The sequence below is a fragment of the Mauremys reevesii genome, linkage group 11 (assembly GCF_016161935.1).
Source record: "Mauremys reevesii isolate NIE-2019 linkage group 11, ASM1616193v1, whole genome shotgun sequence".
Taxonomy (NCBI): Eukaryota; Metazoa; Chordata; order Testudines; family Geoemydidae; genus Mauremys; species Mauremys reevesii.
In genome coordinates this window covers 19,124,102-19,149,010 of record NC_052633.1, presented here as the reverse complement: position 1 = coordinate 19,149,010, position 24,909 = coordinate 19,124,102, and the positions used below count along the sequence as shown (strand labels likewise).

The following is a 24,909-nucleotide window of genomic DNA, read 5'->3' as shown; positions in this document are numbered from 1 at the left end:
GGCCATTGGCTTTAGCAGAGACTACAAAGGGGGATAAGAAGTGCTATTATGGTGGTAGTTTTGTGATACAGGCACTTATCAACTAGGACAACCATCTTATTTCAGCCAGGCCTCCAACTAGCCATTAAATGGCATTCGCTCATAGTCACTATTCCCCAGCATATAAACCAGTTGCCTAGTAATAGTGATATGCATAGCCTATTGCCTGACATTTGAGAGATGCCTGACAGTATTTGTGGCATCCATCCCTGGGCTGAGTGCTGCATATTTCACTTTGCATCCTGCAATGGAAATAACTTTCAGGGCCAGCTGACTCGTGCTCTCTGGAAAGTCTTTGGCCACTCTAGGACTTCTCCATTAAAACACCTTGACAGGCCTAGACTCCCCATTTATGCTGTGTTGAATACATTGAACCCCAGTGGTTGTCCATGCAAACTGGAAAATCTCCTGGATAATACTTTCATGGGCACTTCAGAACTGCCCATTTTAAAGGTCAACTATCACTACACTGAAATGTCTGAGATAATATAGAAAAATATGCTCTGCCATTAGGCAGTAACTAGAATCTCACCTTTGACTGTGACCCTACTTGGCTCTTTTCAAGGCTTTTATCATTACTGCAGAAAGAACTACCTGGAGTTAGATGCTGGTGTATAGATACCAGCATCTGATTAGTGCACTAGAAGTACACTGGATATTTGGATCCGTTCTGTATCCAGCTCTATAGATGGAGCTGGTGCAAAGGAAGCCAACTAGGATCACATCTGTGAAAGCAGTTTGGGGAGCAGGGCTCTACCCCTTTCTCCCTCCTAGATGGGGTGGTCTGGTCTGAAACTTAAAGCAGCAACTTTTAATGCTTGAGTTAAAGGCAAATCTCTATTGTTAGTGGTTAAGCCTTCAGCCACCAGAAAGCAATACCGCTGCAACTATACTAGGAGGTCAGCAAGAACTGCATTTGGTCTGAGCTAGGGCCATTCAATGGAATGCAAGGTGTTTCCCTGGAGCTCAGAGATGGGCACCACGTTGGCAGCTGTCTCTTTTAGGGTTCTCAGTGATCACTTTTCAGTTAGGCAGATGCTACATGACATGTCTTGTGCTGAAGTGCCAGGATTTTGGGGATGGGGGGAGGGTAAAAGGAACCACCAGGAAAAGACACATAAAATGCTCCATATATGAACGGGGAGGGGGAGAAGATAAGAGTTGTCATGGCAATGTTGCCTCAAGATCTATATTTTTAAATCTCTGCGAATTTTGGCATTCAAAGCACATTTGCATCTCCCTGAAAGGTTTTGGGATTTAAACAAAAAAAAGGCATTTTCCTACTTTTCAGGGCATTTTTTTCCTGGAGAGCCAGCCCCCCAAGATAAATAATGTGCTATCAGCCTGATGTTAACACTGTCAAAGAAAAATTGTGTTTCCTCCAGGACAGAAGTATCCATCGTTGTCCTAGTCCCTTGGCCAAATGCCTGACAACAGCATATGATCATCTCCCTGGCGGAGGAGGTTGTTTAGCAAGGGCCAGCGCTTGCCATTAAAAAGCCACATGGACAAATTTTGCTGTGTTCCAACGAAATGTTTTTTTTTGCTGATACAGACTAACATGGTACCACTGAAACCTGAATTCTGATTATAGTCAGTGCTTAGATACCAAGTGATATAGCATCTCCACTAATGTAACTGAAAATAGAAGTTGGCCAAGAGAAACTAAGATTTAAGATTCAAAAAAGCAAAGAACGACGAGACAGACAAAACGTTGGCCCTAGTCAGAATCCTGAGTGTGGGTTACAGCATCATGATCCAATGGCTGGAAGTTGAGGCTAGACAAATTCAGACTGAAATAAGATGTACATTTTTGACAGTGAGGGTAATTAGCCATTGGAACAATTTACCAAGGTTCAGTCTCCATCACTGACAATTTTTAAATCACAGTTGGCTGTTTTGCTAAAAGATATGCTTGAGGCATTAGTTTGGGGAAGTTCAGTGGCCTATAGCTGATCATACTGATCTTGTCTGGTATTGGAATCTATAAGCTAGGGTTGCCAACTTTCTAATGGCACAAAACCGACCATCCCTGCCCCGCCCCCTTCCCCAAGGACCCACCCCCATTCGCTCCATCCCCCCCGTCCTCCATCACTCGCTCTCCCCCACCCCCACTCACTTTCACCAGGCTGGGGCAGGAGGTTCAAGAGCAGGAGGGGGGTGAGGGCTCCAGCTGGGGGTGCGGGCTCTGGGATGGGGCCAGGGATGAGGGTTTGGGGTGAAGGAGGAGGGTCAGAGCTGGGGGTGGGGTGTTGGGGGGTGCAGGCTCAGGGAGGGAGTTTGGGTGCAGGAGGGGACTCTGGGCTGAGGCAGGGGGTTGGGATGGGGTTCGGAGTGCAAGGTCCCAGCAGCACTTACTGCGGCTCCCAGGAAACGGACACCAAGTCCCTGCAGCCCCTAGGCTCGTGGGTGGCCAGGGAGGCTCCACATGCTGCCCTGACGCCTGCAGGCACTGCCCCCACCGCTCCCATTGGTCGCAGTTCCTGGCGAATGGGAGCCGCAGAGCCAGCACTGTGGGCAGGGACAGCACAAAGAGCCTCCCTGCCCCCTCCCCCCGTACGCCTAGGGTCTGCAGGGACCCAACAGCTGTTTCCAGGAAACACGTGGAGCTAGGGCAGGCAGGGAGCCTACCTTAGCCCTGGGTCCCCACTGCAGCGCCAGTCAGACTTTTAACGGCCCCCGTCGGCACTGCTAACCGGAGCGGCCAGGCAGGGCCGTCCCTAGCTATTTTGGTGCCCTACGCAGCCCCTCCCCTTGGGGGGGGGGCTCGCCCCAGGCCTCTGAGGGGGGTTGGGGCTGGCCACTTCCTGCAGGAGGTGGAGTGACCCGGCCCCAGCCTGCTTTGCTCCCCAGGCTTGGGGGGAGGGGGGAACCGCCCCCCCCAGCACTCGCCAGCAGTGCAGCTGGGAGCCAGGGGAGTGGAGCAGGCTGGGGCTGGGTCGCTCTACTTACCGGTGAGTGCAGGCCTGGCCCTGCAGCAGAGCTCAGGGAGTGGGGCGTGGTCAGGGGGAAGGGGCAGAGTGTAGAACTGATGAATGAAATTGTTTTTAATTGTTCACTTTATTAATGTAACTTCATAAGTAAAGTTTTATGAATGAAACAATGTTCATTCATAAAACCGGTTACCCCAATAACCGGCTAATTGACAATGAAAATGCTTGTTAAGAGCCATAGCTATTCAATCAGCTGCCTTTATAAATTTCACTAGCAGTCCAATTCCTGCTTAAATCACTGAGACTTGCACTGTTTCAGTATTGTAACTTCTGTTCACCATTTATTACACTTGCCTACATTGTAACTTCTGTTCACGGTTTGCCATTCACTACACTTGTCTATATTGTAGCTTCTGTTTGCCATATTGTAATTTAAACCCCATTTTAAAATGCTCACTCCATTTTGTAAAAGCTTCCTCCAACCTTCATTTTTGCAAATCCTGCTGTACTCTTATTAGTTTCATTTAGATGTGTGACTGAGGTATGTATGAATGATGGAATCAGCCTCCAGCCCCAGCTTGTCTTGATGAAATAGAGTTCAAACCCCACCGGCTGAAGATGCAGACAAGAGCCCTAACAAAGTAAGGAGAGTGAGTCCACCCTAAAAAGAAAAGGTTCAATAGAAGGAAGATCAAAGCCAGGTCGGAGGCTGAAAATCACGCCTGCAATTGACGGGTGATCAATCACCACACCCAGAGACAGCGTGACACAGCAAGACCTATAGACTCTGGATTCAAACTAAAGCCTACAAAAAGGATGGGTGAGATGGAAGATTTTGGCAGGTAACATTCTGCTACCAACATGGAAGGGCATCTGTGCATGCCCAACAGAGACCCAGCTCGTCCTTGTGCCTGGCTTTCCTGGCCAGTTAGCCGCCACAAGCTACGAACCCAAGCTGCAAAATCAAGCCACGAACTCAAGCTATTTCAGGACTGGTAACGATGCAGCAGCTGCAGAACATCTGCTGGATATGTGTGTGTGTGTGTGTGTGTACAGGTATTAGGTATAATGTGTGTGTATAAGGATTAAAATATTAGTTATTGGCCATAAATCAAATTATCATAATAAATGTGGCATCTTTGTCTTGCCCCCTGAAAAGATCCTGTGTAGTTTTGTCTGTATAACAGGAGCAGGGGCTGAAGCAGCATTTGGTGCCCCAAATTTCCTGGTGCCCTATGCAACGGCATACTTTGTGTGTGGGTAAGGACGGCCCTGCTGCCAGGGTCCTTTTCGACCAGGCGTTCCAGTTGAAAACCAGATGGCTGGTAACCCTGTCATAAGCACCTCCTGTGAAATCCTGCTGCAGTCAATGCAAAGGCTCCTCTGGTGACAGCAGCATTAATTGCACCATATCCCCTCTTGGCATCAGTCAAGCATTAGCAGAGATCAATTTCTTAATAGCCCTACACAACTGGCATTCTCTGCTCTATCCCCCCGTTGAATCCAAGCAGGTCACTGCTATGAGAAGCCCAGAGATGAGAGATCTGGCTCCTTTCCTGCCAAATTTCTAGTCTGACTACAAAAAGGTATTTTTAACTGACACTTCCAAGTCAATAATGACTCAGCCACTGCAGCAAGGGGGACTATTGAGCATCATACTTAAAAAGCCAGGAATCCTTGGAAACACAGGATCAGATGCTGGTAAGGCAGCCTTCATCCTGCCAACATAAATACACTGTAGATCTTTTAGACAAGACTTCTGCAACCATGGTCCTCTTTGCTCCATGAGTAGGTAACAGGGCACCTCTTCAGCTACCCATTGAGCAGTGGTGACTTGCTTGTTTTTGCCATCTTTCTACCACAAACATCCAGGCTGTTCCCCCTTTCACCCCGTGTACATTTACTCTTCAGTTCCCAGGCAAAACGGAACATGATCCAGGCAGAGCCTTCCCCAGCTCACCCTCTGTGCTCTTCTACTTCCTGTGCCTTCCAACCATATATACAACCTCCCAGTTACTGAGCCCAGTAACTACCACCCAGGTGTCAATAATCCCCCCCACCCCACCCCCAACAGAACCTGAACCCTACAACCTTCTCTATGCTGCTGCGACTTCGCTGACCAGGTTAGCTCTCTGTCAAAGCATCCAAAAACCCCGGGCACGTTTTTTTGCGGGGTAAGTGCCAGAGCTGGTCCTAGTGTCAGTGGCCAGAATGTCCACTCCCATATCACTGTGCTGGGACTGTGTGCCAGCTGCCTGGGCGGCAGCATTTCACTGATGGCTGAGGCCATTTCTGTATGTAGATGATGTATAAAGGCCTATTATTTTATCTTCACTGGTGACAAAGGCAACAGTCATGGCATATAGTGGCAAAATACTACTTGATGCAGCTCTACGACATAGTTTCTAGTCACTGTGATTCTCTTTGTTGTTGGCTGCTCAAGCCAGACTCTGATACTTTTTTTTAACTGATCCAGAGGGCACAGTGGTGGTCAGGGCCGGCTCCAGGGATTTTGCTGCCCCAAGCAGCCGAAAAAAAAGCCGCAATCACGATCTGCGGCAATTCAGCGGGAGGTCCTTCGCTCCGAGTGGGAGTGAGGGACCCTCCGCCGAATACGTGAAAGTGCCGCCCCCTCACCAGAGTGGCCACCCCAAGCAGCTGCTTGGTAAGCTGGTGCCTGGAGCCGGCCCTAGTGGTGGCCTCATGCCACACCACTAATATTGAAAAGCACGACAGACGCTGGATTTGTAATTCCTGGAATGGCACATTAAATAATTGGCTTGTGCAGTTTATTCAGATGTAAGTGACTGATTACATATATCTTTGTTAGTCCATCTAATCCTTGAAGACAATTTAAGCCTTTCAGCTCTCATGCGGCACAGTGACTCTCCAGCTCCGAAATCTGTATTATGATGGGACACTTGCAAAGCCAGCAATTCTAGGCTAACAAAGGAACAGCAAAGCGGCAATGTCACTTCCTGCTCAGTACGTTTCAGAACCCAGTGTTGTCAAAGGCTGATTGATAGAGATCAATCAATCCTTGTGTTGCTAGTGATGGAACCCTGTGTACTACAGTTTCAAAACAGTACGTGCGTCAGACAGTGGTAACTCGATTACCTCTGCACAATCTTGTGTGAAGCTGCTGTCTTGTTGCAGCATTTATTAGCATTCTTATGTAGTTCTAAGCTTTCCACAAATAAGATTTCTATTCCGGCAAAGCAACCTTCTGGCAGATTTCCTACTGCCTAACACCTTCTTGCATGCAAAGGAGGGCAATTACACATAGTGTTGCAAAACTGCTTGCAAATTTGTCTTTTCTTTCATGCTTTGCAGGATTGTTGTCCTGTTTTCACCCATCACAGCTAAAAACCTTTTCACAGATGAAAAGGCATCTTGGGAGCATTAGTTCATTGAGGATGATAGTGATGACTGCACGAATAGACCATGGTGTGCCCTGGAAAGTCAACTAGCACAAGTGGTGAGAATGCAGGTGTCCCACATTCAACATTGAGCAAAGCATTTTATTAGAAGGAGGATGTTTGAATCACTTAATCCTTCAGACAGCCAGTGGAACAGTTTCACATTAAATTTGCAAGAGATTATGCCTTGATATGAAGTGATCATACTTGTAAAAAAGAAGCAAATTCGTCACTTGCTAATTCACCATTCCAATTTACCTCTAGAGTGGGCCTAAGCTTGCAAGCTTTTATTCACGTATATTGTTATTTATTGTATGTAGTTTCAATTAATTCAATACAACTATTTGCATAGCCTAGCACAATGGGGCTTTAAACTTTGTTGGAACTTCTAGGCATTGTGGACTAGATTTTTAAAGGTATTTAAAAGGTGTCTAAATATTCAGATAGATGCCTAATGGGATTTAGGTGTTGCTGAAAAGCCAACTAGATGCCTACATATCTTTTAAAAATCTGCGCCCACCTTCATCAAAATAATTAGTAATAATAAATATAAAGGGTTGCTAGATCAGATCTCAGGTTTTTATTGTAGCACAGCTAAGTGGTTAGGGACCAATTCTATTTATACTGAAGTTGATGGCAAAACTCTCTCTGACAATAATGGGCTGGAGCAGGCCCTTGACGGTGAATTTTTCATACTAGGAGGTAAAAATACTGCAATAACTACATCCTGCATTAGCCTTTATGCCTTTTCCAGCTGCAGTGCTCAAATACAGTAAACCAAACCCAACAATCTCATTTTCTAAATCCCCTTTGTGTTGAAAATTCCGCTTGCTTTTACATTTCTTTCCCCCTTTGCACAGATATTGAAATTATTGTCTCAGCTATAATCTTCATTCTGTGATAAGATAGGGTTTTTCACAGCGTGGTCTCCTCATAAAACTCTACCAAGTCTTTCGCTTATGTGACTCATTCTATTACGCATGTGGGCAGGCATTTAGATAATAAAGGTAGTGAGAAATACTGCTGATTCTTGAGGAGGTGGAGTTCTACTGCTGGTGTTTTATCATAAGTGCTGCTAAATTCACTGAGCTTCCAGCCATTTTAGAAGCTAAAAATTTCTCTTTTCTGCTATTTTTTAAAGAGCTACTTACAAAAATCAGATTGGCAGTTAAGGAAGAAAAACAGTGTCATACCAAATGCAAGTTTGCTGCTATCCTCTTCTAAGTGATACTTCTCAATTTCTGGCACTTTAATGACTATAACCAACCCATGCCCAAAACAATATCCTTTATCCTAGTTGAGCATTTGCCTAAATTATAGTTGATACACAAATGGGTGCTGTTCTCCTGATTCAAGAAGTGCAGCTAGTGGCTGTGCCTAAGTGAATTGTTTTGTTTGAAAAAGCTATATGTACTGACAAAAACCAGACTATTATACAAATAAATGATAGGCCTTGGAGATTACACCTACTACAGGTCAGCAAATATAATTAGCTTGCGAATTCCAAGGGAACTTTTTATTTAATGAACACTGGGGGGGAGGGGGGGGAAATGCACATCTCAAACTCTGTGCAAGGGGAATTGTTAACTGGTAGTAAATACAGCTTTGATGTGGAAGTCTGCTGATGTATTGAAATTGTATGCATATGATGGCTTCAAAGGGGAAACAAACAGAACCAAAAACAGAATTAGTTAAAGCAGACAAATTGATTAGCACTGAGTTATAGGCCTCTGCACATTAACGAAAATTATTAACCGCTTGGTTGCTGTAGTCCTATTGCGGCAACATACTTTTCTGAGGCTGCCAGATGTGGCTGCTCTATAGAAAACAGCTGCTGCAGCATACGCACATTCCAGCAACACCGAATGGATTGGAAAGGACAGGAAATTACAATATTTTTACTTCACACACAGATTATGGTGTGATGTGAGATCAGTGATTTATTCGCAAAATGAAATTCCTAGAGCAGGGAAGCCATGCACAGGACTTGAAGCTGTGAACCAAGGTAAAGAGGGTGTCATATTATATATAGCAAATTCACGCTACAGAAGAATATATAGCAAGAGGGGAAAAGGCATTCCTTGGCTGAGCGTGTGTTGAACATTGAGAGCCAGGGAACAGAAACTTATTATTGATTTATTCCAGTAGCGCCAGAGGTCCCACCCAGGAGCAGGGCCCCTTTGTGCTAGGTGGTGTACAAACACCTAGGAAGCGGCAGTCCCAAAGAGCTGTCCACCTAAGGCTGGGGTTTTCAAAGGAACCTATAAGAATTAATTACCCAATGCCCATTGAACTTCAGGGATTTAGCTGCCTAACTCCCGTAGGCTCCTTTGACAATACCACCCTAAACAGACAAGATAGATCAGGGATCGGCAACCTTTGGCACGTGTCTCACCAGGTTAAGCACCCTGGCGGGCCAGGTCGGTTTGTTTACCTGCTGCGTCTGCAGGTTTGGCCGATTGCGGCTCCCACTGGCCGTGGTTCGCTGCTCCAAGCCAATGGGGGCGGCGGGAAGTGGTGGCCAGCACATCCCTCGGCCCGCGCCGCTTCCCGCAGCCCCAGTTGGCCTGGAGCGTTGAACCGCGGCCAGTGGGAGCCGTGATCGGCCGAACCTGAAGACACGGCAGGTAAACAAACTGGCCCGGCCCGCCAGGGTACTTACCCTGACGAGCCTCATGCCAAGGTTGCCGATCTCTGAGACAGATAAAGTGAGTGGGGGGAATATTATCCCTATTTTACAGATGGAGAAGTGAGGCACAGAGAGATCAGTGTCTTAGCTGAGGTCACACAGGAAGGCTGGGTCAGACCTAGGCATTGATCCTAAATCTCTTGAGTACAAGACTAATGCTTTAACCATTCCGTCAGCCTTCCAGCCAGAACGTCTGCTGGGTCTGGAGTGGCTTGCAATGCAGACAAAGGCTGCTCTGGTCTGGCACAGTAATCACTGTGAGGGGAAGGAATGACATTTTCCTGGGTGGCTAAACACACTGGTTTTACTGGCTGACCAGGTACCTTTCAGTAAATCTCTAGGCCAACACAGACAGATGTAAAATTAAACTGTCATCAAAAAGTGTCAAATCTGAGCTTTTGTAGCAGAAGGACGAGAGCAAGGCTTTTGTTCCTGATGACTCAAGTGTTTTCGTGCTTTCACAGCCAGAGTAGGATGACACTGACGGGGGATGCAAGCTGTCACTGTGCCTTCTTGTGTGCATGAAAAGGAAGCTGATCTGCAGGTGTTGCCAGGCTAGTGCGGGGGAATTTGAGCAGGAAATGTTTGGTTAATGCACTGTGTCTAGAGGACTGATCAGGGTCATTCTGATTAAGGAAATTTTATACAACGTTCCTGAACATATTGCAACAAAAGTGATCGCTTCTGAAACACAGTATTTAAAGGGGCCATAAAAGACTAAGGATACGTCTAGACTGCAAAAAAACAACAACAACCCCTCACGACACTGAGTCTCAGTCAACTGACTTGGGCTTGTGCTACGGGGCTAATAGCAGTGTAGACATTTGGGGTCTGAGCCCTACCCCCCCTCACTGAGTTTCAGAGCCTGGGCTCCAGCCTAAGCCCAAACAACCCCAGTGCTATTTTTAGCCTCAGAGTGCAAAGCCCTGCGAATCCCCCTGCACCCGAGACTTGCTTCTGCAGGGCTTTTTTTGTTTGCAACATAGACGTATCATAACAGACCTATGGGGCCAGTGTTAAGGTTGTTTGGGGTGGTAGTGGTCAGTGAGAGCTTGGGTAGTAGTGTGTGTGATTTGTGTGTTAAGGCTGGCGTCAGAATAATTTATGTAACTGCATATGACTGCCCTAGAAGTCTTTGATGTTTTAGTGATGTATGTATTGGTTTGGCTTGTTCTAAATTGCCCTTAGCACCCTTAACAAAATGTTACTGCTCATTTTTTTGTGGTAGAATGTGCACCTACAGCTCACTAGCTTCTGTGTCTTGCACACCCAAAACATGCAGGGTGAAATCTCGCCCCCGTTGAAGTGAGTGGCAAAACTCCCACTGCCTTGAGTGGGACCAGAATTTCACCCCACTGTCTTCAGTCCTTTTGCACCCAAAATCTCCCATTGCCGAATTGAGTCATGGGGACACATTCATCCACTGACTTCATTCAAGTTACAGAAAGGATGAATTCCATCCCCTCACTTCCTTGTTTTTAAAATTACTCAAATATGAACCATTGTCTGCAATGCATCCTTTCGGTCTCCTATGGGAACGTGTCTATGTGTACTTGAAATTCCAATTAGAAGAGACAAAATGTAGGTTATGTTTTAAAAAAAAGTACAATACCTAATATTAAGAGAAATGGATGTTTATTTGTTTGTTTTGAATGAAAGCAGATTGCATTCTAATCTGATTTGTTGATAAATATGTACAGTATTCATCAATGGGTATTAGATCGCAGAACCAAAATGCAGCTGTTAGGCCAAATTCTGCTCTCAGTTTCACTGTGTAACTATGGAGCAATTTCATTTAGGCTAATGGAGTTACTCTGGATTTACATTGGTGTAACACAACCAAACCCTGTTCAATTACTTATAAATGTAGCATAGCACATTCAACAGGACAGCTCTGTGTTCACATCCTCAGCCAGACTATTTCTCTAAGATTCCCTCAAATGCTGTTCCTGCCCAAGTCCTGACATTGTGGTCTGGGAGTGTCCCCAGCTCTTCCCCAAGCCACCTGTGCCAAGTGGGGAAGCAACAGGGAGGGGGTCTGCAGCCTGGATGCTGGGGCTTTCCATGGGGAATGTGGGTGCTGAGGGTCCACAGGACTGCACAAAACCTCCCTCTGCACTCTCTGGGCAGTGCCCTGCACTGGCATTAGGAGCCCAGACTTGGCACATCCCAGCAGTACCTTCCTTGGCTTCAACCCTTATGTTCACCCCTTTTACAAGACGATGATAAATTTGATACAAAATACGCCTGGTGAGGTGTCATTTGAAAACTCAATCTACTGAACATTGTTGTCCTGATAAAATCTGTGGAGCAACACTGTATGTAAAGTTATAAGCTTATACTTTATGACATTGCTAAGACATGTTCCAAGTTTAGAAACGCAGGCACAGACCAGTTCCTCAGAGGCAAAAGGTTAGCCAGCACTTCAGCCAGGAGTCAACATAATCAAGGGGACAATCACCTAGGTAAGCAGCCATTCTTTGGCAGGAAGAAGGGTGTGAGTGAGAAATTTACATCTGGGCAAACAGACTGGCTGTCACCTGAACCCCAGCTGGAGATGATTCTTGAAGAGAAATGCTATAAGAAGGGAGAACAGAAGACACAAATCATCACTCTCATCATTCCTACTCATAGCATCAACAACATTTGGAAGACTAAAGGAGCATCATTGGACTGGTCCTAGCTGAAAAATCCAGCCAGACTGCTGTGATAATGTGGTGAGAAAATACTTTTTTCTTTAAATTCACTTAGCTTGTTAAATTAGATATTAGTTTGCAGTTTACTTTTTATTACTTTGTAACCCATTCTGACTTTTATGCCTCATTACTTGTAATTACTTAAAATCTATCTTTCCATAGTTAATAATCTTGTCTGGTCGATTGTGGAGCGTCTGCCAGTTGATCGCAATCTCCGGCTGCTAAAAGTCCAGTGGCGGAGCAGGACTAAGGCGGGCTCCCTGTCTGCCCTGACCCCATGCCGCTCCCAGAAGCGCTCAGCAGCATGTCTCTGCGACACCTACTGGGGGGTCTCTCTCATTGCCTGCCTCTCTGGGAGGGAGTACCCCCTGACACCATTACAAGTTATCTTATGTATTTGTATAGTTGATTAGAGAGTGACCGTTGCTGTGACGTGTGGGCTTTCCATATTTAAATTAAAAACAAAAAATATGGGTCATTCACATAGGGGACTCCATAAAATTGTGTACCACCCTTCCTTGCTGTGATGGTGATAATGATGGGTGATCACTTGTTACCGAGTATGATCATCTTCCATGGGAGTTATGGGTCCTAAGGTGGCTAATACAGCCAATTCTTGAACCACAAGTTCTATTACAATGAGGGCAGATGTTTTCAGGCTCAGCAGGAGGCTGTTGACCATGATTGGAAGCCGTCTCTCCTTCCTTCTGCGCCTCTTGTCCTCTTCAGCTTGTTGGTGAGCAAGTTCAAAATGCAGGGGACCATCATGTAGGACTTCACTCCATTAAGCGATCTGGGCAAGTGTCTCCCAAGAGTCAATGTCAATATTACACTTTTTTAGTAAGTCCTTATAATGCTTCTGTTGTCCACCCACATTACGGTACCCTTCTTTCAGCTGAGAGAACAGGACCTGTTTTGGGAGGCAATGGTCTGGCATCCAGACAATATGACCAGTTCAGCGGAATTGCTGACAGATGATCATTGCCTCAATACTGGTGGTCTTTGCCTTTTCCAGGACACTAATATTGGTGCGCCTGTCTTCCCGTTTGATCTTCAGAATCTTACGAAGGCAGCGTTGATGGTGCCTCTCAAGGACTTTCAAGTGGTGTCTAGAGGTTATCCAAGTTTTGGACCCATACAACAGTGTCAAGAATAACGGCTTGATAAACAAGAAGCTTGGTGTCTGTTTGAATATTGTGATCTTCAAAAACCCTGTGCCAACATGAGAAAAAGCAACACTGCCACAGCTCAGGCGATGTTGAATTTCTGCATCAATATCTGCCTTGGATGAAAGATGACTTCCAAGGTAGAGGAAATGATCGACATTCTACAGTGCCACTCTATTGATTTTGATAGATGGGGCATGTAATACCTCATTTGGAGAGGACTGATAGAGCACTTTAGTCTTCTTAATATTAAGAGTGAGATCAAGACATGCGTAAGCATCGGCAAACACGTTCAAGATAGTTTGAAGATCTTTCTCAGAGTGGGCAAAGATTACGTTGTCATCAACATACTGAAGTTCCACAATAGATGATGTGGCGATCTTACTCTTGGCTTTCAGCCTGCTAAGCCTGAACAGCTTTCCGTCCATTCTGTAAATGATTTCAACGCCAGCTGTAAACTTCCCAGCAACTAGGTAAAGAATGACAGTGATAAAAACCACAAACATGGTTGCAGCGATGATACAGCCCTGTTTGACTCCTGTTTGTACTTTGAAAGGTTCACTCTGGGAGCCAGAGCTGCTCAGAACAGTTGCTTTCATGTTATTATGAAGCAATTTTAGGACATTGATGTATTTATCAGGACATCCAATCTTAGAGAGTACAGTCCAGAGGGCAAGGCGATTCACTGAATCAAAGGCTTTAGTGAGATCAGCACAAGCCATGTACAGTGCTCGGTTTTGCTCCTGACACTTTTCTTGCAGCTGCCGTGCTGTGAAGCTCATATCCGCAGTTCCACGACATGGTCGGAAACCACTCTATGACTCCGGTAAAATTTCTTCTGATGGAGCAGAAGGCAAGTTGCAAGGATCTGCGCCAGAACTTTGCCTGCAATGGCTAGGATGGAGATACCAGATAATTTCCACAATCTGCTTTCTTGAAGAGGGTAACAATCAGGGCATCCCTCATTTCACTGGGTATCTCCTCCTTTATCCAGATTTTAAGGATAAGCAGGTAAAGCTGCCGAATTAGCTCTGGTCCACCATCTTTAAAGATTTCAGTGGCGATCCCAGCTAGACCTGCTGCCTTGTTGTTCTTCATCTGCTTTGTGGCATTGTGTACCTCATACAAATTAGGAGGGTCTCCAAGCTCATTTGTAAATGGTCATTGAGGAATTTGTTCAAGGTCTTCATCTGCAACCATAGAATTGTGGCTAAGGAGAGCTTCCAAATGTTCTTTCCAGTGAGAATTGATGGCTTTGTTGTCCTTCAGAAGTGTGGTTCCATCCTTAGCAGTGGCGGCTCCAGGCACCAGCGCTCCAAGCACATGCCTGGGGCAGCAAGCCTCGGGGGGTGCCCTGCCGGTCCCTGCAAGGGTGGCAGTCAGGCAGCCTTCGGCGGCTTGCCTGCGGGAGGTCCGCCGGTCCCGCAGATTCAGTGGCAATTTGGCGGCGGGTACGCCGAAGCTGTGGGACTGGGGACCTCCCGTAGGCAAGCCGCCGAAGGCTGCCTGACTGCCATGCTTGGGGCAGCAAAAAAGCTAGAGCCGCCCCTGATCCTGCGAGCGAAGAGGATTCATACCATGGCAAATGGCCCATAAACAGCCTTGGTGGCACTAAAGAAACCACATGTATTGTGGATGTCCACGAGTTGTTGGAGTTCTTGCACTTTCTCAGTCCACCATTTGTCTTGAGTTCTCTGGTTTTACGTTGGACTACCACCCTCGCCTTGGCATGGCAAAATTCCACCCTGCCTTGCTGTGATGGTAAAGAACTAACTATAAGCCTATGCAAACAGTTGAGCTTAGATACCATGGTGCTCAGGCTTGTGTGTGTACCTAAGATAAGATTTTTACATTGTACCCTAAAAATCATTATACATACCCTCTGGCAGACCAGGAACAGGATCTTCAGATGCAAATTCTCCCATGAGAAAGCCTGGCTATTGGTCTGGCAAGATCAGTCCAAGAGCTGAGAGCAAAGGGGCCCAAGCAGATTTTAACTGTGTGCATATAATGACTTTCAAGACATTAGAGGGAAGATGAAATCTTTGGGCCATTAGTGATTATCTCTGACAATTTGTGGAGGACAGGAGAAGACTGGAAAAAGGCAAATATAGTGGCTATCTATAAAAAGGGGAATGACAACCCAGGGAATTAGAGAGCAGTATGCTTAACTTTGGTACCCAGAATGATAATAGAGCAAACAAACAATCAGTTTGTAAACACCTAGAAGATAATAAGTGATAAGGAACAGTCAACCTGGATTTGTCAAGAACCAATCATGTCAAAACAGCCTATAGTCTTCTCTGACAGGGTAACAAGCCTTGTGAATGAGAGAAACAGTAGATGGCATGCTATTTCATGATGTTAGTAAGGCTTTTGGCATTCTCACATGACCTTTTTAAACCAGAGAAACATAGCCTTGCAAACCTACTAGAAGGTGGAAAATTGTACTCAGAGAGTAGTTATCAATGGTTCACAGTCAAGCGGGAAGGGCATATTGAGCACAGTCCTTCAGGGATCTGGTTCAATTCAATATCTTCATAAATGATTTAGATAATGGCCTAGAGCAGTGGTTCTCAACCAGGGGTCTGGGACCCCCTGGGGGGCTGCTAGCAGGTTCCAAGGGGTTCACCAAGCATGGCCAGTGTTAGATTCACTGGGGCCCATGGCAAAAAGCTGAAGTCCTACTGCATGGGGTTCAAGCCTGAGGCCCAGAGCCCTGCCACCCTGGGCTGAAGCCAAAGCCTGAGCAACTTAGCTTCGCAGGGGCCCCAGGCCATTGTCTTGCTTGCTACCCCCTAATGCCAGCCCTGACTTTTATATGCAGAAAAACAGTTGTTGTGGCACAGGTGAGCCATGGAGTTTTTATAGCGTGTTGGGGAGCCTGAGAAAGAAAAAGGTTGGGAAGCCCTGACCTAGCGTGTACACTTATAAAGTTTGCTGACACTACCAAGCTGGGGGAGGTTCCAGTGTTCCCTTTCATTTTTCCCACTCATGTGCAGAAGGAATTTTGTTATGTGCCGCAGTATGGAGGTGCGGTGAGAGGACTCCCACCAGCTCTCTCTCCCCACAGCAGCACCTGGACTGGGCGGGGAGAGGTGCCTCTCCCTGCAGCAGCAGCTCCTGGGCTGGGGCTGCAGGATAGGCACCCCTCCCCGGTCCAAGCAGGTCCAGGCCAGGGCTGGGTTTGGGCCAGGGGAGGGGCATCCGGGCTGGACCGCTCTGGCTGTGCCTGGGTCTGCGCCGCTCTGGCTGGGCCACTCCGGCTGCGCCTGGGTCCAGTCCGGGCTGCAGCAGAGTTGGGGCTGGCAAAGGGACACCCTGGCCATGGCAGATTGGGGGCCAGGCTAGGTGGGGGCCAGGCCAGGCGGTCCCGGGTGGGTTCCCTGAGAGCCTGTGTGGTGCTAAATAGACTGCTGTTCGGCCACGCAGCTTACAGGGAATTTAGGTTGCAAGTACTTTGGAGGACAGGATTAGAATTCAAAATGATCAAAATGATCTGAAACAAATACGATGATAGTCAGTAGGACAAATGAAAAGTACTACACTTAGGAATGAATAATGGATTTCACAAATGCAAAATGGGAAATGATTGCCTAGGAAACAGTACTGCAGAAAAGGCTCTGGGGGCTATAGGGGATTTCAAACTACCTATGAGCCAACAATGTAATACTGCTGCAAAAAAAGTAAACACCAGTCTGGGATGTATTAGCTTATGTTGTAAGGAAGACAAGAGAAGTACTTCTTCCACTTTACTCAGCACTGATAAGGCCTGAACTGCAGTACTGCATCCAGTTCTAGGCACCACACTTTGAGAAAAATGTGGACAAACTGGAAAAAGTCCAGAGGAAAGCAACAAAAATGGTTAAAGGTCTAGAAAACATGACGTTTGGAGAAAGACTGGAAAAAATTGGTTTGTTCAGTCTGGAGAAGTGAAGACTGATGGGGGACATGGTAATAGTCTTCAGGTATGTAAAAGGTTGTTATGAAGAGGAGGGTGATAAATTGTTCTCCTTAACTCCTGAGGACAGGACACAAAGTAATGGGCTTAAATAGCAGCAATGGTGATTTAAGTTAGATATTAGGAAAACTTCCTAATTGTGAGGATACTTAAGCACTGGAACAAATTACCTAGGGAGGTTGTGGAATCTCTGTCATTGGAGGTTTTGAAGAAAAGGTTAGACAGACACCTGTCAGGGATGGTCTCGATCAGTGTTTCTCAACCTTTTTGATAGCAGAGGCTGGGTTGCTGCCTTCTTAAACTGTGTTAGGGAAATCTCAAGGACTGGCGCTGCGCCATGGACCGGTCATTGAGAAACACTAGTCTAGATAAGACTTAGTCCTGCCTCAGTGCAAGGGACTGGACTAGATGATAGAGATATACCAATCTCCTAGAACTGGAAGGGACCTTGAAAGGTCATCGAGTCCAGCCCCCTGCCTTCACTAGCAGGACCAATTTTTGCCCCACCTCCCTAAGTGGCCTCCTCAAGGATTGAACTCACAACCCTGGGTTTAGCAGGGATGTATCGAGAGCCCTTCCGGTCCTACATTTCTATGATTACAAACTCCCTCTCACCAAAATCTGTTGCTACCTAATCCAAACCAAAACTCTTATCAGCATCTTTGGAAAACCTTCCTTGCAGGTCTCGGCAACATCCTCATCTTGCAAACAGATAATGTAGGGATTATATGTGGAATGGGTTCTGACTGTCTGGTGCCAAAGAAGAGAATGAGTGAAGAGTCCTGAAGTTCCCGACCCCCTGTTGGCTGAGGGCACGTGCCAAGAGCCTCTGGAACTTCATCCTAGGCCTGGAGTGTGTGTGAAGAACACCTGGAGCTGCAGAGGCAGGCCAGGGGGCAAAGGCAGATGTAGTACAGGGGTGGGGGGCAGAGTTGATGTGGGTCTGAGACAGTAGTGTAGTCACAATATAAATTAATGTGAGGCTGAGAGGGCACAAAATTGATGTGAGCTAAGTGGATGCATAATTAATTGATACGGGGCTGAGGAATTGGCAGATGCGGAGCTGGGACATAGAATTAATTAGTATGTTGGAAGGGGGGGGGGCAGGTTGGGAGACACTGGAAGCTCCACATCAGCAGGCAGTACTTCATACACCATTTTTGTAATGTGAACTCAGCTGGGTCTTCTAGCCAGAGCTCCTGCAGCAGGGGTCAAAACCTCCTCCTATACATTTGTCAAGGTTGGCAACACTGCGAAATTTACATGCAACAGTGGGTGTGGGCCAGGAGTGTTCACAAATCAGAAGACAGACTAAAAAACATGATTGTATCTTAAAAAGAATTGAGGTTTTTTTGGGGGTGACTGATGATCTTTGAACTTCTGGGATTGGCAATACTGAGATTGTACAGAATTGAAATCTTCAATGCATGTAGTTGTAGAATATGTATGATAGGATATTTCATTGTTTTCACATGTCTATATGGAGTTAAACTGGTTACAGCTATGAAATATGAATTGGTCTCATGGAACCTTAACTGCTTGTAGAAATATTAACACACAATACCAAGAAGTTTTAAGTTGCAACATTTAAACTGCATTAAAAATGTTAGAATAACGCTTTGCCTGTGAGGGTTTTAAATCACTTTAACAAACATTACATCCAATCACTCCTCCCATGGGAAAACCTGGGAGCAGGGCTAAGAAGTAGATGTCTCCAGGAGTTTTTCCTTGCAGTGATTTCTTCCCAATTATTCTCTTGAGAGAAGGAGCAGGATGGGGCTTGCCCAAATGCTGTAGGTCTGGCTCATAAATCCTGCAGATTCTTTAGAATCCACATATATTCTAGGAAATCAATTGGAGGCCAGGCCCATCTAGGTGGAGGTCCTTGTGCCAGCTCTAAATCCTCGGCAATATTCCCTTCCACAGTGCCATGGCTGTGGAGCTCCAATAGGACTGCAGTATTGAGGCTTCTCTAGCTGGTGGCTACCTCAGAATCCATTGCACCATGGAAACTGTAAGAATAGAAATGTAATACTGCCTGGGTCTGTATTATATTTGTGGGAGAAGCTCTGTGGGGCTCATGGGAGGGTGATGCATGTCAGATTACCCTCTCCCACTGTTCAGATACCCAGCCCTGAAAAGAGCTCTCCTGGGAAAGCTGAAATGCTTCTCCAGTGGTGGCTGACTTAGCTTTGTGTATGGGAGGCTGAGTTCTGTGCACAGAAAAGGGACTTTCTGTGCAGATTAAAGGGAAATGTTCAGGAATTAAATCATTCAACATTCACGTGGGATGGGTATTATCATTTTAATTGTATAGATTTTAAGTGACTTGCCTGAGATCACACAGTAAATCAGTGGCAAAGCCAAGAGAGCCCTCTGGATTATAAATGTTCTCTTTTGATTTTGAAAAGCATACTGGTTTGCGGCTCAGAATTTACCCTTTCACTCTCCCTGTACAATAGCTGCTTTTTAAGTGGGATCCATACAAAAGAAACATTTTATTCTTCTTCTAATTAGAACTGAGGAGTAGTTACACAAAAAGCACAAGAACCTGATCCTGGTGCACATTGTAGTCGATTACAAAAGTCCTGTTGAGATGAATAGGTGCAGGATTGGACTTCTGTTTCAGAAATGTGCTGCTAGCTTGACACTGACATGCTGCAATTACATAATTTAGAAAGACAGCAGCACAAAGTCAAAAGTTCACAAAATGGAAATGTAGGTCAAAATTGTTAGTAAAGAAAACACTATCTTCAGAGAACTTAAGTCACAAACCTGAGGGGAAAAAAATTAAGCCCTGATTCAGCAAAATACTTAAGCATGTCCATAATTTTAAGCCTGGGAGTAGTCACACTGACTCCATTCTTAAGTACATTAATAAAATGTGGTTGAACAAAGTGCTTGACATTGGCTTTTTGAAATAATTCCCATAACTCTGAAATTACTGGGTATCATCACTGTACAATAATATCTAGTACTTTTCCTAGAATTTTTTACGACAAGCTCTGTGATATATACTTTTCAATGTCAGTGTATAATACACTGTGATTTTAATATACTTTTTATATTGTCTTAAATATATTGTTTATATGTGTTTCCTTTTTGGGTGTAATTTTGTGATCATCGGGCATCTATCTTCAGCAGATGGGCAGCAAAATATACAGAAAGGGTGGGCATGAAGTACACAGATTATACTGGGTCCAATGGTTTATTTGTGAAATTCATAGGGGAATCTTCAACATGTGTTAGACTGAGGTAAATGGAGTATAGTCACAATATATTAAAAAAACCAACAAGGAGTCCTTGTGGCACCTTTGAGACTAATGAACCACAATTTCAGCCAGTGCACATCGGCAGAAGCACTCTATGTAGAAGTCCAGTCAGTTGTTTCGACCTTCAGGAGGAGTCCACGCAGAATCCTTCTTTTTGTAGAGTTGGAGGAAGGTTTGTTAGTTTTTGCTGACACAGACTAACACAGCTACCACTCTGAAAACTGTCACAATATGTTTAGTCAATGATGGCCTTTAGTTTAATTGTAGTATCAGTTAATTGTTTTTACACAGCATCCTGTATTCAAGGATTATATCCTAGATTTCCAGGGAACTGGACTTGATTTATTATGAATTTGTGATGGAAACTAAAGAGAAACAGAGAACGAAGGTGTTGGAAACTTCTTGAACTTCAAAGGTCAAATTTTCAACTCTGAAAGGATGGATACATACTATGATTGTACCCATTTACTTGCCTCAAACTCTCATATGCACATGTATAGCAGGGGTCTAGATGTGCAAGTGCAAAATGCTTGTTTGGTGCACAGCCCTGTGTAAGGAAACAATTCTGGGGGCTGCTAGGTTTGAAAATGAAGCTCTTAGAGGCAGCAAAGGGATGGATGCAAGTGCGGACAGAGAATTTCCTTGGTTTCATCCCTGCCCCCAACTCCATCCCGTCAGTCATTGCTTAGTCCCCATAAAATACAATCCCTGCCGTGCACAGCCAGATGGTCTCCTTCTGTTCTCACCATGCCTCCTGTTTCATCCCTCTTCAATTCCCTCCCCTCACTCCTCCTAGCCCCTTGCCTCCCCTCAGGCCTCCCCAGCCCCCCCTCGCCCCGCCCCTCAGCTCTCACCCCGGCCCCTCCAGGCGCACTGCCCCCCCCCCGGGCTCCCCGCGCGGCGGGGACGGGGTTACCGGCGTTCAGCCCCCCACCCCCATGCCGGGATGAACCGGAAGTGTGTGTGCGCGTGAGGGGCGCCGGCGAGGGGTGTGTGGGGGGGTCTGGCTGGTGCGGGTTCTGCGCCTGCGCGGTGGGGTGCCCGGTTGTTGCGCCGCGCCGCGCCGCGGTGGGTGGGTGTTTCTCTCTCTCTGGGCCCCCGGCCGGGTCTCGGGGGCGAGGATGTGAAGATGGCGGAGCTGCAGATGCTGCTGGAGGAGGAGATCCCGGGCGGGCGCCGGGCCCTGTTCGACAGCTACACCAACCTGGAGCGGGTGGCCGAGTACTGCGAGACCAACTACATCCAGGTGCCGGCGGCGGCGGGACCGGGCGCGGCGAGCCCGCGGGGCCGGGCCGGGCCGGGCTGGGGGCCGCGCTGCGGGCGGGGCCGGGGGCCGCCTCTCCCGCTGGCCGGGGGGCTCCGGGGTGGGGAGAAGCGGGCAGGACCGGGGCGGGGTCCCCAGCCCAGCCCAGCCCAGCCCAGCCCGGGGGCACGGAGCTGGCCGCGGGGGCGTGGTGCCGCGCCGCCTCCGGAGACCGGTTCGCCTCCCGACCGCGCTCCCCGGGGGCCCGCGCTGCCCCGATCCCTGCCGCGGGGCGCGTGTGTCCCGGTGCCCCGCCGGGGCCGGTTACCGCGGGAGGCAGGCGGCGGTAAAGCCGGAGGGGATTGACACCTAGCACGAGCCTTAGCAGGTACATTGACCCACCCGGGACCAGGCCCGGTAACGTGGGGTGCAGTCTGCCTGCCTGCGCACTGGGCGGGCTAGTGGCGGGCGCTGGGGAGGCAGCTGGCTAGTGGCGGGCGCTGGGGGAGCAGAGCTGATCAGGGCTGTAGGGGTGATAGCAGATGGGGGACGGGAGAGATGAAGCAGGGGTGGTATTACAGGGCTCAGCCTTGCCGTGATCTTAGATCAGATGCAGCCACTTTCCGTCAGAATCATGGAGGAAGAAAGAAGCGAGAGGTGGTCAGCTAGGTTGGCAGTAGGGTGGTCAGACAGCAAGTGTGAAAAATCGGGACGGGGGTGGGGGGTAATAGGAGCCTATATAAGAAAATGACCTCAAAATCGGGACTGTCCTTATAAAATCGGGACATCTGGTCACCCTAGTTGGCAGCAGTTACAGAGAGGAAGATGGGGCGAGGGGGCTGGTTGTATATATTGGTGGGGAGTAACTGGGCCGAGTATGTGTGGAGGAAAAATAGTCACCGACAGTAGTGGAGCATGGCAGGGGGCTATCAGAATGAGATCACTCTTGTGGGGCGAGGAGTATCAGCAAAATAGAGATGTATCCAGTGAAGAGGGGGGAAGGTGGAATCAACAGCCTGGTATCTGTGGAGAATTTTACAGAACTCTCATCACCATAGTACTTTACAATCATTAAAAGAAGTGCATTGGACCTGAGTTTCATATTCTCTCTCCCCCTTATATGGAAGCTGTTTTTGTGTGCTTCTTTCAGAATGGCACATAAGGATGATAATAGCTGTGGCCACTTTGAGATGTTGGTAGGATTACTGTAGCAGGTGACCAAGGGGGGTGGGAATGGGAATGATATAACCAGTGGGGAAAGAATAGTTAAAATAATGTCACTATAGAAGAGATTACACTGTTTAATTCACAGCATCCACAGCATAGAATGACCTACCTTTTATTAGGAAAAAGATTTTATTTATTGATATTTTAGGTCTTTTACCATAAAACAGTTCAATTAGTGTGATGACACAGCTAAATACGTACCTTGTTACAAAATAAACAGTATTTAACAGCATGTTATATCATTACCATTTCCCCTTTTTTCAAATTATTTAATCATGACCGTACTTTGATAATATGAATGTTTAAATATACATGTAACTTTTAAAAATCTATATTGTGAAGCTGATTGTCTTTTGGGTGGGTGGGAAGAGTCTCAAAGGCAGAGGAAGTGGGGAGATGTAATTCAGTTATTGTCCTCTGTGTATGCCCTTCTTGACTATCCGTTGTTCCTATAGATACAAGATGATTGGGTCCATTTTATTATTTGTATTACCATATAGCACCTAGGAGCCCTCATCACGGACCGGGACCTTGTTGTGCATATCAAAAGATCTCAGTGATTTCAGTATTTACTTTATATTGTTTTCCTGTGCAAGGTGTATCCATTTTTTGAGTTTATCTGGTACTGTTCTCACAAAATGTTAAGTCTTCCGTTAGTAAATATTCTACTGATATGACTAGTCTAGTTAAAGGTCTTCTGAATCTTTTTTTGTTACTGATCTGTCTAGGTATCTATACCATGCTTATGACTATGGTATCTGAGCCTCTTACAAAATTACATAAATTCACCCAAATAGTCCATGCTTAGAGCTACATTTTCATTTCTTCTTTTCAGGAACAAGTAGAGGGGACTAAATTACTCTTTATGGTCTATCCCTTTCCAAAACCAAGCAGCATTGTGGGCTATTTGGCTCTTAGTCATGTCAAAAAGATTAGCCCTGCAGTTTGTGCAGAAGGTGGTCAGGGTTGTGGTCATTCTTAGCTATGGTGGAGATTTAAGCCTCCAAGAAACCCTGTCTTCAGCTTCTACTTGTTCTGTTATGGTCTTCTAGAACAGTGGCTCTCAACCTTTCCAGATTACTGTACTCCTTTCAGGAGTCTGATTTGTCTTGCGTAGCCCAAGTTTCACTCCACTTAGAAACTACTTGCTCACAAAAATAAAAAAGTCACACTGCATACTGTTACTGAAAAATTGCTTAGTTTCTCATTTTTATCATATAATTATAAAATATTGTATTTACATGTCGGTGTATAGTATATAGAGCAGTATAAACAAGTCGTATGAAATTTTAGTTTGTACTGACTTTGCTAGTAATTATTATGTAGCCTGTTGTAAAACTAGACAGATGTCTAAATGAATTGACATATTCTCTGGAAGACCTTTGCATACCCCTGGTTGAGAACCACTGTTCTAGAATTTCCTTGTGTGTTTGACTGTTGCAATTTCAGGTCTTTGTTATGGAGACCTTTGCGATATCTTAGGGCTAGGCCCAAGCTAAGTCTAAGATTTGAATATGATCTAATATTGGATGGGTAGTGAGAACAGTGATTGGAACGTGAAAGTGATATGCTCATATTGACCTCTTTGTCATCAGTTTGTCAGCAGTTTTGTGTACCAGTTGGTGATTTGTAGGGTCTGTGGTTTTATTCCGAAGTATAGAAATAGTTGTAAAAATGGGCGGATGTGTAGATCACTGTGAGAAGTCTGACAAGATTAATCTGCTAATATCACTTAATAGAGAATTTGAAGTATACTGTTAACATACATTTGATTCTCTTAGCAACTTGAAAGATGCTTCAAATATCTTCAGGTATCATCGAGATCTCTGCATGGGAATTGGTAGCTGGAGCAATTGCTGTAATTTGATATGTTTCTTACGAAACTAGGTATTCAGATTGTATAACTTTGGGAGTCTTGAATTTCAAATATAGAAATCTGGCTAATCAGTCATACTTGATTTATGAAGGGTCAAAGCTACTTCAGCACCATTTAAAAACAAAAACATGTAAACCTTTCTTATGCTTAGTGTTCAACAAATAGGTAACCAGCCTTTCCTTGCATGTGCTAGTACAACACCCTAAAATCTTGTGATAGCAAATGATCAGATAAAAAATAAAATATATAGTAAGTAATTTAAATTCATTGCAAAAATAAGAGGAGAAAAAATGTGAAAGACCAGTGTTTTGGCAGAAAACAGCGTTCTTCATTTATAGCTCTAGAAAAATGTTTGCTCTTTTTAAATTCTCCCACTGAGTCACTCTTT

At 45.9% G+C, this 24,909-nt stretch overlaps 1 protein-coding gene across 7 annotated transcripts in view; it reads left to right on the top strand.

Moving 5' to 3' along the window:
- Positions 1-21,187: 21,187 nt before the first annotated feature.
- Positions 21,188-24,909, top strand: part of ABI2 (abl interactor 2) — a 119,470-nt gene continuing 115,748 nt past the window's right edge. For 2 of the 7 annotated variants that reach the window (XM_039494322.1, XM_039494319.1), the window contains exon 1: positions 21,194-21,421. In XM_039494322.1, the coding sequence (XP_039350256.1) occupies positions 21,305-21,421 (117 nt within the window). In that variant the 5' untranslated portion in view covers positions 21,194-21,304. Of the gene's footprint in view, positions 21,422-24,909 lie in introns of all 7 variants that reach the window. The other 5 variants (XM_039494324.1, XM_039494323.1, XM_039494325.1 and 2 more) reach the window with 5 other exon arrangements.